Raw genomic sequence first — 16,072 nt, 5'->3', positions numbered from 1 at the left:
ATATAGCAACAATCTTGTATTCTCTCTCGCTCATATAATATTTCGGTTTAAATAGTATTTTCGGATTTTTTTTTGTTGTTTTCTTTCATTGTTTTCTGATTTGTTTTTTAGCTGTGTTTGTTTTTGAGTGCAGTTTTGTTTTGTTTTATTTTCATTTTTTGTTTTCCTTGTGGTTCGTATTCTATATGCATTTATTTGGTTTTTCTCATTAATATGATTTAAGTCCTTTTTGTTATTTTCATTTATCGGGCTCTTGATTTTTTTTTTTTTTTTTTTTGGTTTTTTGGTTCTTATAGAAAACGTATAATAATAAAAGTCGTGAACAAAGTAAAAATATATCGAAAAAGCGTTTTTTGTTTTTTTTTTGTTCTTTGTTTAATCATTCTCTCTCTCTCTCTTTCGCTTGTTGTTGTTGGAAAACGAGGTAGGACATTGTTTTTTTTTTTATTATTATTATTAATATTTTTCTTGTTTCTTAATATGTTTTGTTTTTCTTTTCCTTTTTTTTCAATTTGAGGCGCCTCAATTTTGTTTCTTTCTTTTTTTGTTTTTGTCGATTGTTTGTTTTTCGGGAAAGTGTCAAGAATTAGAAACAGAGGGGAAAAAAATGAAAGTAAATTACAATTAGAAATACAGATTTTGGTTATACCTTAAGATTTATGTCATTATACATATATGTACGAACCTAAGCTAAGATGTTCTAAAAATACACATATATATATATTTATATATATATATATATTTGTATATGTATATATACACTACAAATGTCGCCACGAAGTAAGCACTTTACGATTTTGGTTAGAATTTTGGTTTGGCTTGCCGTTCAACAACAAGTTGAATGTGTTAAAAAATAATAATAATAAAAAAATTTAACACAGTTTCTTGTTCCTTAAAATGTTGGCTGAGATTGCTCAAATTTGGAAAATACTATAAATTATTGCTTCTTTACTTGTAAAAGTATATATTGCTGGTGATACAACTTGATTTTCAACTAAAAGTTACGAGTTATTTGCACTTTCAAGGATTTCCTTGCTCACCTAAAAAAGTTTCTTGTAAAATTTGTTGAGCAACAATAAAAAAAAGAAGAAAAATCAATATCAAAAAAACGTAATGTGCTAACATTGTGGCAACAATTGTATAAATATATGAATATATACAAATATATATATAATAGATTCGAACTAAACAGAGGGCTAAATGAAGGAATTGCGCTGTTTCGCTTTCACTTATGCTTTTGTGGTAACTTGTGGTGGTGGCCTCGCATTGGGCGCCAAGTTCTAAACTAGGCAGAAGATCTAACTCTCCTCAGCCACCACAGATTCAACAGGTTTCAAATGTAAATTCTAATAAATAAATTATGAATTACACTAGACAACAGAGACAACAAGATGAAGACGATGTTTTTCATGGTGTTTCTTGATTTTGTTGACTGTGCGTTGTTTCAGCATTTTCATTTGTTGTTGACCAATTTAGCAAAGAGCAATGGTGGTAGTGGGGGTTTTGGGTTTGGCTTGAATTGGGCCTCTACTAGTTTTACAAAAAGGTTGTGGACAAATTGACATATCCTTTTTGTGCATTTCTACGATTTAGACCCTTAATATTTCGCATGCTTTATTATAGCATATAGCTATCCAATCGGGTTGTGTAGCACCCCATTGTATTTGATTGACTTCGCCCTCGGCAGCTGTATAGGCTAAAATTGGATCCTCGATTGCGCGCGGCATTTGTTGAATATCCCAGATCAGTGCTTGGTGATCATCACCGGCAGTGCAGATGTGACAGGAACTGAAAGCATGTCATTAAGTTATACTCTTGGTTGGGTAAAAAAATCATAATTTTATGATACTTACCTATGCGGCGCCCACGCAATACCGTTGACGCACGCCCTATGATTGCTCAGTCTTGCAACAGGTGTACACGGAACACGAACATCTAAAATAATAACTTCGCATGAGTCCATGGCAACAGTGGCTAAATAATTTGGATCTTGTTTGTTCCAGGCCAAACGCAACAATGCCGTATGAGCAGGATCCTTAAAAATAGTTAATTAAATCATTTTTATAACAATCGACAAAAATTCTTTATGTTACGCACCTCATAGATAATTGTAGAATGCTCTAAATGCCTTAGATCAAACATTCGTACCGATCCATCAGCACCCACCGAGGCGAACATATCCCGTCCACCGCCGGCACGTGAGAAAGCTATATCATAGACTTCTTTATCGTGGGCAATTAATTGTGTTTTAACATGACCCGCCACATAGACACGGGCATGGGGCTGTCCCGTTTCTAGGCCCCAAATGGTGCATGTTGTATCGATTGATGAAGTGCCCACCAAATTTGGATCCACTTCATTCCAATCGAATGATGTTAATGGTGCACAAAAATCACTATTCTTATTGTTATTTAAAACGCATTCGAGTCGTGTGTCCGGCTCACCGGCACGCCAAACACGTAAATAATCACCACTTGTAGCCAATAGATCCGGATAGATGCCCTTTGAATCGGGTATCCACATGATTTTTGTTGTTGGATATGGATGGTCAAAGGTGCTGCAAACAAAATAAGAAAAGAAAGAATATTAACATTCAAGACAAAGACAAATTAAATCTGCACCATCTAAGGTCATATTCAAAAGTCGATTTGATATCAAATCGACCTTAATTGTTTATAGATTTTTTATCTACCTTTTAGCACTAAATTCGCTGCTCTCTTCGTCCAGACTAATGATTTGAACTTTATTATTATACTCTTCGATGAAGCTGCCAAGAGCGAGGCGAAACCTCTTGTCCGGCCTCACGCTCCAGTTCATGGAGTAGAGGGGCCATGGTGCGAGATATTTGTAGATCTCCTTGCGTTTACCGGCAGTTGAAGACATAACTGGAAAAAGGAATTTTGCAATTCTAGAATTTACTAATATATATATATATATATATGAAGTTTACCTGAACTTTAAGATGGATAATGATGGTAACCTTAAAAAAAAGTGTTCACACACGCACACACAGAGAGACACACACTGTTGTTAATGTTGGTGGTGGGTTGGGGGTGTTTGGAGACGGCAGGCAGCAGACGGCAACGGCAATGACGATGGGCGATGACGACACGAATCAAAAAACGTTAGAAGAAAATTAACAAAAAACCAACTTTTGTTTACTGAGGATACGAAAGAACAAGAACAATATGTATAGAATTAATAATTGTAAATTATATTACATTGATTTATTTTTATACTCACTTCATTTTGTATGACGGTGACGGCGGCGGCGGCGGCGGCTGCTGCTGCTGCAGTGTTGCCCAGCTTTGCCTTTCTCCGGTTAAATTTTGGCTTGGTTTACGTTCGATTTAATGTAATTTACAACGTTTTAGCCCAAAGTAGAAACTTCAAGCTATAGAATAATTAATATATCAATTCAGGAATTCACAAAAACATAAATTGCCTTAATGTTGATATTCAGTTTTGCCAATTTCACTAAGTAATTTCCAATTATATGTTTGTTAGAATTTTGTTAGCAGAAAATGTTGGCAACACTGATGCAAAGAAAATTGCAAAGAAAATGCTTAATGCGACGCAGATAATTGACTTTGTCTTGTTGTTTGCGTCGACAGCGACATTTTTTCACAAATCTCGTATAAATGTCAACTTATATTATTGATAAATTGTTTATTAGTTGTCTGGGAAAAGAACGTACTATACTCGGCAAGAAATTTTTCACTTAACATGTATATACTCTATCGATTACGATTACCCAAACGATAGACCGCAAGGTATAGTTAGCGATGCCGATTACTTTTCGATATTTCATCGTTATTGTACTTACAAGATACGACCACACTAATTTAAGAAATTCAGAAATTAAGTGAGTCTGCTGTGCCTGAGTCTCAATAAAAAAGAGAAAAAATTAAATATATATTGCCTATAAAAGTGAATAAATTAAGTTATTGCCATGTGAAAAATGTGAGAAATCTTTCGCTACATTTATTTGTGTGTGCCTGTGTGTGTGTATATATTTGCGTGAGGTGTGCTGTCCTCTCTGCGACCTCGTTTCAACAGTTCAATTATAATATTTTAGTCAGTCAGTGGTCGTACATATAGTTATATTTGATATTTTGAAAAAAAAAAAACTCTGAAATGCTTAAAGCCAGCGATGAAAAAATCATCATTGCAAATCGTCGTCACTTTTCCACTTTCCATTTTGAGAAAGATATTTCACGATATTTCACTTTGCGTAATTCGTACATTTGTTTCGCTCTCTCTCGCTCGGTATGTGTGTGTGTGTGTGTGTGTGTGTATGTGTGTCGCCAATATTGCTATCTTCTTTGCTCGTATATGCCAAGAGCATAAGCAATTTTTACTACTGCCCCCCGTACGACCGTTCGGTTCCCTGCTCGCTTTTCCCGTCAGTGTCAACACACACAATATTTGAGATATATATATATATCTCAAATATATATAAAATAGATATATTTCTATATGTATGGATGTGTCTGTGTGCGTGCTTTTAGGCGCTTTTATAAATAGATTCGTTTCGTTTTATTATATTTTGTTGTTGCTTTTATTAAAATTATTTCTATTTAAAAAGCAGAAAGAAGATAATTTTTGTATTTTTTTTTTACCAAAAATGAGCGAATGAGAAATATGTAAGTGAATGCTAACCTGTTAAAAAAAGAGATTACAGTAACTTGTGTTTCTATGTGTGTGTGTGTGAACTTGAAGAATTTCATTTATTTTTATGAAAAAAAACTTTACTATTGCGCGTGTATATGTGAATGCGTATGTGTGCAAGTGTGTAGGTGTGAATGAATTGAGACTGTGTAGTATTTATGAACGGGAGAGATCGATTTGATAAATAACAGTTACCTCCCACCACTTGCCAGGGTTGTAGTTGTGTGAATATAAAACAACAAAAAAATTCAAACACATACACGCAGTACACACACATGGAGAAAAAATCCAACGGTTTCCTCGGTTACAATGACATTGCGCGCGGTATTGGCCTGTAGACTGCCTGGCGGCGTCGTCATACACATAGCACACAACTTCATTTTAGTGTTACCGCATAGTATTTCACCCACCAACCCCCCAGCCACAAGCCCCAACGAGCAAGCAGTCCCCTCGCCTATTCATCACTTCACTTAAAAGTTGTTGTTGTTATTGTGTTGTTGTTATGACAAGTTTTTAGCGACAACTCAGGTTTTTGTTTTTTTCTTTCTTTTTCCTCTTTTGATAGTAAACAAGTGGTGACGCTTTGCTTTCAGTTCAATGTTAAATTAATATCATTTTTTGTTCTGCTTGTTCAATTCGTAACAGTTGTTAGTTACTATTCATTGTCACGATGATGACTACTCCGCCGCCCCCGCTCCTAGAGTATGACTGCAAATCATTGAATATTTTATAAAGATTTAACTAAATGTCCGTGTTTTTTTTTTTCTCTCAATTTATTTCACAGATTTTGTCACTTGGCGCCTCTTTATATACTCCAGCAACAATAACGGGTCTTACTATAAGCAGCAACAAAACTATGTAAATAAAATCAGTAAATAAGCAAACATAAAACAAAAAACACACACTCACACACAGACACAAAAAAGGTAAGAAAATTTAGTTTTACATATGTATGTACATACATATCCATATGTAAATATGTACATACATACATACATCCATATATAGATTTTTTGTTCAATGCGGCGTTGTGCCAAAACCAGATGTTAACTTTAGATGTGACACATAATTTTTGTTTTTTGTACTCTCCTCATTGAGCAAAGCTAGTTTGATATTTTTATTAAAAAAAAATATATATGTATAAATTAAACAAAAATTTTTTTTCACAATCTTTGTAGCAATAAAACACCAAAGCAGCTGAAACAAACATTTTACAATTGTAAAACCGACGAAAAGAGAAAACAAACAACTAGGCACATTGGTTCCTAATATCTTTGGCGCAACTAGAGCAGCAAGGACAACAACGAAACTGAAGGCAAAATTGCTGCTACTGCGCTGCTGCTGCTGCCGCCGCCGAAGCCAACACTAATATGCGTGTGATTTCGCCGCGTAGATCGTCAACATCAGCAGCGGGGGGCAGTGGCAGTCTATACGGGCCATCAGGAACCTCAACGTCCAGCAGTAGCAGCGGAACTGGTTCCGGTTCCGCTGGATCAAACAGCGCCACAAATAGCGCATCAACAAACGGTTATTCCCGCTTCTCCACATACTTAGATCGTGGGAGTAGTCTATCCAAATTTGGAACCTCATCCTCACCATCATCTACATCGTCCTCGTCGGCCTATCACAGTGGCAGCAGTACCAGCGGCTTTGGTAGCAACTACTATCCCAGCTCCTATTCCACATACAATTCATCGTCCTATACACCACGCTCGAGCTTAAATCAAAGGAGCAGTGTTGGTTCATCAGCATCCGCATATCTGAGCGGTGGCTCTTCATCTGGATCGACATCCTCGTATCGCACTAGTTCATCATATTTGAGCGGTTCCAGCTATGATACACCTACGTATGGCCGATATGGAGTAAGTTTTGAATATACTATAACAAATAACAATTGCAAACAAACATAAATTGAAAAAAAAGAAACCCAGAAACAAAACGAATATTTTTTTTTTTACCCTTTACCAATTCCTCATGATTTTTAAGTATCATCAAATGATTACACTTTAATTTATCGTATGTTACGTTTTACATATTTGTCCTTTGTTTATATACACATTTGGTGGTAAACTGTACAAATATCGCTCCTAGTTTATTTATATATTTTTTTCTTTTGTGGTTTTCTGTATGATATACTCACTTCCTCGAAATCATGCCCTAATCCTCCTTTCCTTAACTTGGTGAAAGTCTTTGTATTCATTATCAGCAATTGAAAAGCAAAATCTGTCCATATGAAAGTTCTTGATAATGTTTCATCTGTAATTGCTACACTAAATGAATTTTAAACATAAGGGAAAAGTATTTAAAAATTAATTCTAGTGGGAAAATAATCACATTTTTAAGAACTTTCATTCGATGAATGCGTGCGTGTGTGTGTGTGTGTGTGCTATGCATTATATATAGGATTCTCTTGATTATAGCTCATTGGAAATAAAACCCTCAAAAGCAACCACACCCGCGTTGCGTACCCTAAAAACCCGCTCACTCCCTTCATACAATTTTTATTCCTTTTTGTTATTTTGTTTGGTTGCGCGAGTTTGGCGGCATTTTGAAGTTTTTTCCCTATATAGTTTTTTTTTGACTTGGGTTTTTTTTCTTGATCTGTTGCTTGACAAAACCCCAGCAACTATCCCACTCACCCGCCGACACCACCAGCACCACCCACATGCCCCCACCTCACACACATACAAACACGCACAAAACAGACGTTGTTGTGTTTATATATACATATATTACCTGGCAATACGTCACGCCTTTGGGTCCCGATATAGGCGGCGACAGTGACAGCAATTGGAATGTCAACCTGAACACACTGAACCACCCAACGACGATCCACGTACCACGAACCACTTGTTGGCGTGTCTCCAACAAGAACATCAACAAACAAAAGGCAACTGTGTCATCCTCCCGTGTGTGTGTGTGTGTGAGTGAGTGTGTCCAAGTGTTGTGCGGGAGGGGGGTAGGCGGGTGTGTACAGTCTTGTCTTTACATATTCATTTGATTTAAAATATGGTGGATCGTTTAAACTTTAAACATTCGAAATATTATTGAAACTATTCGCTTGTATGTGCAAACACAACATTATTACACTATAAGTTTATAATAACTCTAAAACATAGAAAACAAATTAAAAGTAAAAAATATTGAGGTCCGGTTTAACTTTGCCTGTGCCGTATTTTGTATAACATTTTGGCTTTTTGCTCTACTGCTTTCGTACTAAGAAAGTTCTTTTAAGTAATTTGTCGAATTTTCACCGAGGAATACATATATAGTCATCTAATTTTGACCAAATTTGACCGTGAATTTTCCTTATTATGTGTACCTATTAGTGTACAACTTTGTCTGACCCAAACAATTATTTTTTGATCCATTTTACAAGGCTATCAGTCAAATGTTGAAAGTGGGGAAGGCCATCGGCTTATACGAATCATAAACGAAATGTATTAGAATATCTAAGGACTGAAAATCGCACATAAACTCTGTACTCTTTTGAACCTATTTTAATTCCATTTAAGTAAAAAATTTGTATTATCCCTCGAATATGTGACGATTAATTGTTGTATGAAGAATGAAATAAGGGAATTTCCTTTTCCAAAAACTATATTTTACACATTAAGTAGATAAAATTTCGATATACAAGTCCGATTTCTTCTCAAGAGTCATATTAAACAGCTAAAAATATCGATATTCGAGAGCGATTTTTTCCCCAAAACGATATTTAATTTTAGCTTTCGATATGTACGAAGTTTTACCCCTAAAGCAGTTAACATTCCGTATCCAAGATCGATTTATCTTTCTAAAATGACCGATAGAATTGTAGTACATATCGTTTTAGAGTTTTTTCTGTGAAACGCGATAATATATTACCGATTCTTTTGTGGATTTATTTATATTTTCTTCTTATATTCGTTTTCTGTTTGTCTTCTTTGTGCGTTTTTTGTTTTCATATATACAATTCATCATTATTATTCATTTTTCTTTTATATATTTTTTCTACGTTGATTTGTTGATTTTATCAAATTTTGCGTATGTGTGACGTCGTTATGTTACGTTATACGTTTTCTTATTTTGACCGTTGAAACTGTTTTAAACGTTCAAAAAATATTGTCATCACGCTCGCCCTCGTTCATTGTAAATGTAAATACAAAAACCAAAACCAAACAAAAAAAACAAACGCATCCAACATTCGAATTCGAAAAACCAAACACAACAAATAAAAGTTGCCACGCAAGACACGAACAACAGAAGGAATTTTATCATCGAATGGTATCGAGAGCAGCAGCAGCAGCCTGAAATCAAAAGATGAGTATGGACACCGTCGCGATTTGGTCAATAAGAGGCCACCCAAAGGCGGCAGCTTGGCCGACACAAGCGCCAATAATAATAATAATAGCAATATTAATGGCCATTCAAAACGTTTATCGAGCTCATCCTCATCACCATCCCTGGCCCGTATGTTGGCCACAGTAGCCACATCCGGTCTAGATGCATACGAGAAATACTGTCCGGCAAACTATATACCCAACTGTGAACTATCACGTTCTAGATCGGGTCACAATAATAATAAGACGGAGGATAATGCCAATGATGTCAGCACTACGGCGACAGTGACACTGGATAGACCCAGAAGTAGTCGCTATAGTCATCTATATAGTAATAACTCTGAAGCCAGCAGCAGCGATACACAACCCGCCGCCGCAACATCCTCCTCCAGTTCCACACGTCGCTCTGGCAAATATACAATCAGCTCAAGCAATAGCAGTGGAGATGTCCCCACAGCGACATTTACCCTAAGAAGTAATCGAACAAGACGCAGTAATGTGGAGGCGACACCACCTCCAACAGCAGCAACGCCTCCACCTCCACCACCACCACCGCCGCCGCCGCCACCCATCACAAATGGTCGTAGTTATGAGAATGGAACATCACTTGAAACGAAACTCAATGGGTTATCCCTTGCAACGAATGCATCGAAACGAAATGCTATATATGATACAACCGATGATGCTGGAATCGGAATTGGAATTGGAAAAACTGAGGGAGCGGCCAGCAATGAATTGGAGGCGGATTCAACTAATGGTGGCGATGTTAGCACAACTGCCACTTTGAAGTTGGCAAAGGATAGCAATGGCAGCAAGGTAATAACTACTGAGATAATGAGCTACTGACCACCACCCGCTCGCCCGCCCGCCTGCCTGCCTGCCCGCCAGCCCGCTCGCTCGTCGGTCTGACTGACCGCTCGTCTGCTCTTTCTAGTACTAAAATGTATTTTGCATGAGCTCTTAGTTTTAAACTAAACCGCAAAACAAAAGAACAACTAAACTACCAATCAATAAGAAATGAAATTTGTTTTAAGTATGATGTGTATTATGGATGGATGTATGTATGTATATATATATATATATATATATATATATATGTATATATGTATGTAATGAATGTGAGCCCCGCCACATAATTCCATTTCCCCCTCCTTATAAATCATCCTTTTTTTTTTGTTTGGAGTCAAGCTGTTTGCGTTTTCATTTAAGTTTTCTGTTTTACTTTTGTTTATTCTGATTGTTTAAATGATTTTGTTGATTTTCAAAACTATCATTTACGAAAAATACCTGAAAAAATAACTCTCCCATTTATATTCAAAATAGATTTTGGGAAATGCAAACAGAGTTATGTGTAAAAACTAAGTAAAGAAATTTTGACAAGCCAAAACCGAATTGTAAACTGATTGCATTTCTTGAATTAATCATATATGATGTAAATATATATACATGCATATGTATGTATGTATATATACAAGTACATACATGTGTGTGTGTGTGTGTGTATTTATATGTACGTTTTTCTATGTATTTTTAGATAAACTCTTGCAGATTTGCCTGACTTGCCCTACTAAAAACTGCATAACAACTAACCAAAACCAAATTAAACCAAAAAAACAAGAAACGAAACTAACTAACTGAAAAAAAAGAGAACAAAGAGATCGAAATCAAAGAGAAAGAATCGAAAGCAAATTCAACAATTTATAGGCAGGCTTTGCAAATTAGAAGATACAAAAATACAAAAACAAGAGAAATTCAACACAAAAAACTTGTCAGTTTCCTTTTTACCTAACCAAGTTATATACACCACTTTTCCCTTTTCGCTTTCTCTCTCTCTCTCTCCTTTAACCAAATAAAAAAAAAGAAACAAAAAAAAAAGATACAAAACTTAGTAGTCCAAATGAGATTATGTATATTTTTCGATAACCAGACGGTAGGAAGAATTGTAAACAAAGATCAAAAGAGAAGACAAACCAAATTAACGGAAACGAAAGCTGGCGAAAAGAAAGGAAAGGACCCGCAAGGACATTGGTTCTTCAAAAAAGAGAAAAGAAACGACAAGCCTGAGAAGCTTGTTGTGAATGATGTTAGACATTAAGAAAAGCAAAGGATTCCATAAGATTCCTGCAGCAGCAACAGGCAAATTGCAAAAAGGAAGCGAAACGTCATCAGCTCCAGGAGCAACATCAACGACAACAGCAACAACAACAACACAAAGCTCTATACGAGGTGGTGGTAAAATAACTAAAACTCAATTAAAAGCGTCGACAACGGCTAATAAAATTAGTCCAGGAGTAGGAGCAGGAGCATCAACAGCAGGAGTTGGTATAAGTAAACGTACCAACAACAATCACAACACCAACACTACTACAATAACAACAACAACAGCAAACAGCAGTAGCAGTAATCCCGTTAGGACAGCAAATCAAAGATATTTCCTAATATCGAGTTTCAAAGATCCAACATTTCTGAAAGCCGAATGCGAATTGGCCCATTCCCAAGTGCAGCAGCAGCAGCATCAGGTGGTTGTTGGCAATAATATTACCAAAACGGTGAAATTGTCAAAACGTTTTAAATCGACGTTGAATACAAATGAAGATACCAAAAATAATAATTATAATAACCTGAATGATATGCGTAGAAATCATACGATAACGCCAATGATCAATGGAAATCAGGGATCAAGAGCAACGGCGACGACGACGACGACGACGACTAACAGTAGTAGAAACGGCATTGGAACTGGCACCGTCCTTAAGTACAAAACACCAGTAACAACAACAACAACAACAACAACAACAGCAGCATCAACAAAAGGAACGACAACACTGCAACAACAATTGACAGTAACTGGACGTAATACAAGTAGCATCAACAGTTCGGGCATTAAATTAAATAAACTCAATAACAATCAAAATCAAATGATGAATGGTGTTGGTGGTGGTGGTGGTGCGAATCATCATCATCATCATCAGCATCATCATCATCATCATAATCAGACACAGAACAACAACAATATGATGCAACGTCAGCAACATGATGATATTAGTTATATAGACAGCGATGAGGCAACAACTCCACAAACAACAACAACAACAACAACAGCTAACAACACTGCAGCAGCAGACAGAGAGAGAGGAAGTGGAATTAGTGGAAATATTAAAACAAATATAAGCTACTTTAAACCCATAACACCGCCAGCAACATTAACTAAATCGTTGGCAGCAGCAGCAACGGGTGGAGGAGGATCTTCATCATCTTCCGCTGCTGCTGGAACAATCTCAACCAACTCATCAACATCAACACGATCAACACCGCGACCCAAATCAACCATTATAACCTCAAATACAAATTTTGCTGCAAGCTATGAGAAATTTCAGGGATATAGGCAAACAGCAGCAGCAACAACATCAAATGATAGCAGCAACAATAGCAACACAAATAGTAACAATGCACGACGCTATGGCATCGATTCATTAAGTATTAAAGCCTCAATTGAGAAATTTAATAATCTAACCATTACTGGATCAAATAATACAACAACTTCTTCTTCAACTGGTGCCACTACTACTAATAGTGGTGGCCTACGTAATCCTGGCAGTAGTACAAATCTATTACAGCAACGTTATGGCAATGATATCGATCATATACGTGTATCAGCTGGCTATAGTAGTTCATTGACCCGAGCTGCCTATCGGACTACAACAACGGCAACAACAACAACATCGGGCAACACACAACAACAACAGCCAATGAGAAGGGGGTTAACAACAAGTGAAAGTGGTGTAGGAACAGGAACAGGAACTACTGCTGGAACTACACTTAGTAAAATTGGCCGTAATAATTCTGCTGCTGCTTCTAGTAGTAATAATGTGCATTATGGCAATATAATATTGCCAAGTAAATGTAATATGATTAACAATGATAGTAACTTGACCAAGGTAAACAAGGATTCAACAACAACAGCAACAATATCATCATCCACATCATCATCAACAACATCGACATCGACAACAACAACAACACATGCTTCCGCTTCAAGCTATACGAATACCAATGTATCGTCTTCCACCAACAACACAGCCAGCGAGAGCGTAAGTTGTTTGTCTTTAGAGGGACTCTACCACTTTCAATAGAACAAATATTATATATTATATATATTTATATGTAGATAAATGTTTTAAACTTTTAAGCAAAGACTCTCTTTCTGTAGTTAGGAAATCAATCAAAACAAAAGTTCATAAATTGTTCATTATGCTGCAGTGAAAAAAAAAAGTTTCTCGATTTCTCTTACACTTATTCTTTCTCTTACTCTCTCGCTGTCTCTGTTTCTCTATGATGTTTTGTTTCTCTTTCTCTCTCTCTCTCTCTCATTCTGTTTAAACTAACTACTATTTTTAATTTTTATTAGTTCTGTTTTTCTCCTTTATTTTTTTGTTGGAAAATGCGCCTGCTTGTTTGTTCGTTTGCTCGACTATTATGATAATTCACCTCTTTTCACCTTTTGAATAATGTCATTTCACCGCTATTCACCATAACAGCACTCCACTCCTCTCTCTCGCTCTGTTTGTCTTTCACTCTCTCTCTTTATCTGTCTCTAACTCTAACACTATCGTTTGCTTGTTTATTGTTCAGCTTATTTAATTTTTGTATTAACGTTTTTTAATTACCAATTCTCTTAAAGCTTGTATATGGCCCAATATTGTTAGTCACATTTAAATCAAATATAATTAACAAATTTGTGGTTTTTTCTTCTACTCCTTCACCGTATTGTATATTTAGGCGCGCAATATAACTAGCAGCAGCAGCAGCACCCGCAACATTTTACCCCCCGTTTCACCCACTTCAAGCCGCTACTGGGACAGGGATCGGGATAGCACCGCCACCACCAATGGCCGTCTATCATCATCATCTAGCAAATATAGTAGTAACAATGATGATGGCATCAAAAGTTCGAGTGCACGCGATGAGAAATCCGACGGTGAGTAAAACAAGAACCGGACTGAGACGACGATTCGTTACGGATAATATAGAAGGCTCTGTGATTTATGTCATTTCGGGTTTTTGTTTTGTTTTCTACTTTAGTCTTGAAATTTGAGTTACAAAATTTTACATATATATCTATACTGTTTTTGGGAACGCTTTTTGCTAAAACCGACAGAAACATTTATAATATTAATAATAATTATAATAATAATAATAACAGTCCACAATATGACAATGTTAAAAATAAACCGGGGAGTGACTTTTATGTTATTTTTACTCTCCGCTATTGGATATATTACATCGAACTATAGACCTATTTGTCATGAATGCATTGAACGAATCTTTTCTCATTTCTATAAACAATCGTATTTTTTAGGTCTTTGTGGTCTGAGAAATATTGGAAATACTTGTTTCATGAACTCGGTCATACAATGTCTGAGTCATACGACTGAGCTGACGCGCTTCCTACGTACACATCATGGCTCACGTTCATCATCGGCCACCAAAGATCAGCAAATATTACATGGTAAGAGAACGAGAGAGAGAGAGGGAGATGGAACTTGAATAATTTTGTGAATTTTGTGTCCTTGTAGAATTTGCAAAACTAATACAGGAAATGTGGACGACAAATGTGCATACCGTAACCCCCATGGAGCTGAAGCGTGCCTTTTCCACAAAGCATCGTATGTACAGTGATTTTAATCAACAGGATGCGCAGGAATTTCTACGCTTCTTTTTGGACTCACTGCACTCTGCATTGAATACGGGCGTAAAGGGCGGCGAAGCGCTAAACATTGATGATAATCTCAGGTTGGAAAATAATCTTCATCATCAAATATATATAGAATATCAATTTAATCATTATTTATTATAGCGACAATAAGAAGGCCGATCTAACCTGGGATTGGTATACCAGGCATGAGAATTCTCTTGTACGCGACCTTTTTGTGGGCCAATTGAAGAGTACATTGAAATGTACCACTTGTGGTAATACCAGCGTTACGTTCGATCCATTTTGGGATCTTAGCGTACCCCTGCCCCCCTCATCATCGCGCTGTAAATTGGATGCCTGCTTGGATCTATTCATACGAGAAGAAGTCCTCGATGGCGATGAGATGCCCACTTGCTCCAAATGTAAAACGCGTAGAAAATGCAAGAAAAGTTTCACAATTCAACGTTTTCCCAAATATTTGGTTATACGTAAGTATGAATGATTAATTCATCTTATTTGAATGCAATTTCCAATTAATGGATTGTCTGTAGATTTGAAACGTTTCTCGGAGACCCGCTGGAGCAAGCTATTGAATGTTGTTGAGTTTCCAACATCAGATCGTGAGCTTAACATGGGCTCCTACGGATCCAACTCGAATTCGAGTGTGCATTACTCGCTCTATGCGATATCCAATCATATGGGTAAGTTTGTGACAAAGCAAAGCATTAGCATTTCATTTCATTTGGCGATTTATTCTACTCTATTCACAGGCTCGACGGCAGGCGGCCATTATGTGGCTCTATGCAAACATCCAGATTCACGCAAATGGCATGAGTTTAATGATAATATGTAAGCAACGACTACCTAAGTTTATAAACTAATTTTATAATGTGATTTGTTGTTGTATTTCAGTGTAAGCGATACTTTATCTGAAAACTTCCTTGTTTCGGCCAGTGCTTATATACTTTTCTACGAACGTGCGTAAAGGCAGGCACAATGGATCAGCACAGCCGGGCAGGAGATGTAAAAGAAGCGAAAGTGGACGCAAAAGGACTAAAAGAAACACATGACCATCACGACGCTTTGAAGCAAATGCAAATGCAAGAAGATAACAAAAAAAAAAAAGGAAAAGGAAAAAATGGAAATTACTTAATTTAACTATGCAACAACTAACTCTTAACTCTCAAAAATGCAAAACCAAAACTAAGAAAAACAACAAATTAAAAAGGAATCGAGGCAATGATAAATAATGATGTATATTATCTATATATATATATATATCTATACATACCAATTTATATATATATATATATAAATATATATATATATATACATATTTATACACATGCAAAGCAAATGTGGATGAAGATTAATAGAAAAACAA

At 36.3% G+C, this 16,072-nt stretch overlaps 2 protein-coding genes across 2 annotated transcripts; one reads left to right on the top strand and one right to left on the bottom strand.

Moving 5' to 3' along the window:
* Nucleotides 1-624: 624 nt before the first annotated feature.
* On the bottom strand, nucleotides 625-3,749 carry LOC6644572 (DDB1- and CUL4-associated factor 7). Its single transcript, XM_002067400.4, has 7 exons — nucleotides 3,698-3,749; nucleotides 3,244-3,394; nucleotides 2,951-3,161; nucleotides 2,693-2,885; nucleotides 2,098-2,557; nucleotides 1,854-2,035; nucleotides 625-1,788 (listed from the first exon to the last, which is right to left on the bottom strand). Exons 4-7 carry the CDS (start codon nucleotides 2,881-2,883, stop codon nucleotides 1,590-1,592), a joined length of 1,032 nt encoding a protein of 343 aa, XP_002067436.1. The 5' UTR covers nucleotides 2,884-2,885; nucleotides 2,951-3,161; nucleotides 3,244-3,394; nucleotides 3,698-3,749; the 3' UTR covers nucleotides 625-1,589.
* A 1,819-nt stretch (nucleotides 3,750-5,568) lies between these two features.
* Nucleotides 5,569-15,975, top strand: LOC6644573 (ubiquitin carboxyl-terminal hydrolase Usp2). Its single transcript, XM_015177935.3, has 9 exons — nucleotides 5,569-5,597; nucleotides 5,850-6,533; nucleotides 13,773-13,971; nucleotides 14,353-14,502; nucleotides 14,570-14,786; nucleotides 14,851-15,176; nucleotides 15,240-15,389; nucleotides 15,459-15,537; nucleotides 15,601-15,975. Exons 2-9 carry the CDS (start codon nucleotides 6,042-6,044, stop codon nucleotides 15,671-15,673), a joined length of 1,686 nt encoding a protein of 561 aa, XP_015033421.1. The 5' UTR covers nucleotides 5,569-5,597; nucleotides 5,850-6,041; the 3' UTR covers nucleotides 15,674-15,975.
* The last annotated feature ends 97 nt before the right edge of the window (nucleotides 15,976-16,072 follow it).

The sequence above is a fragment of the Drosophila willistoni genome, assembly GCF_018902025.1.
Source record: "Drosophila willistoni isolate 14030-0811.24 chromosome XL unlocalized genomic scaffold, UCI_dwil_1.1 Seg142, whole genome shotgun sequence".
NCBI lineage: Eukaryota > Metazoa > Arthropoda > Insecta > Diptera > Drosophilidae > Drosophila > Drosophila willistoni.
Note: the sequence above shows the minus strand (reverse complement) of the source record. Positions and strands in the feature narration are given on the sequence as shown.

Coding starts and splice junctions, on each gene's coding strand:
- LOC6644573 (XM_015177935.3), top strand. CDS start 6,042: ATGCGTGTGATTTCGCCGCGTAGATCGTCAACATCAGCAGCGGGGGGC. Junction 6,534..13,772: donor CTACGTATGGCCGATATGGA/GTAAGTTTTGAA, acceptor TTGTATATTTAG/GCGCGCAATATAACTAGCAG. Junction 14,503..14,569: donor AGATCAGCAAATATTACATG/GTAAGAGAACGA, acceptor GTGTCCTTGTAG/AATTTGCAAAACTAATACAG.
- LOC6644572 (XM_002067400.4), bottom strand. CDS start 2,883: ATGTCTTCAACTGCCGGTAAACGCAAGGAGATCTACAAATATCTCGCA. Junction 2,558..2,692: donor AGCGAATTTAGTGCTAAAAG/GTAGATAAAAAA, acceptor TTTTGTTTGCAG/CACCTTTGACCATCCATATC. Junction 2,036..2,097: donor ATTCTACAATTATCTATGAG/GTGCGTAACATA, acceptor ACTATTTTTAAG/GATCCTGCTCATACGGCATT.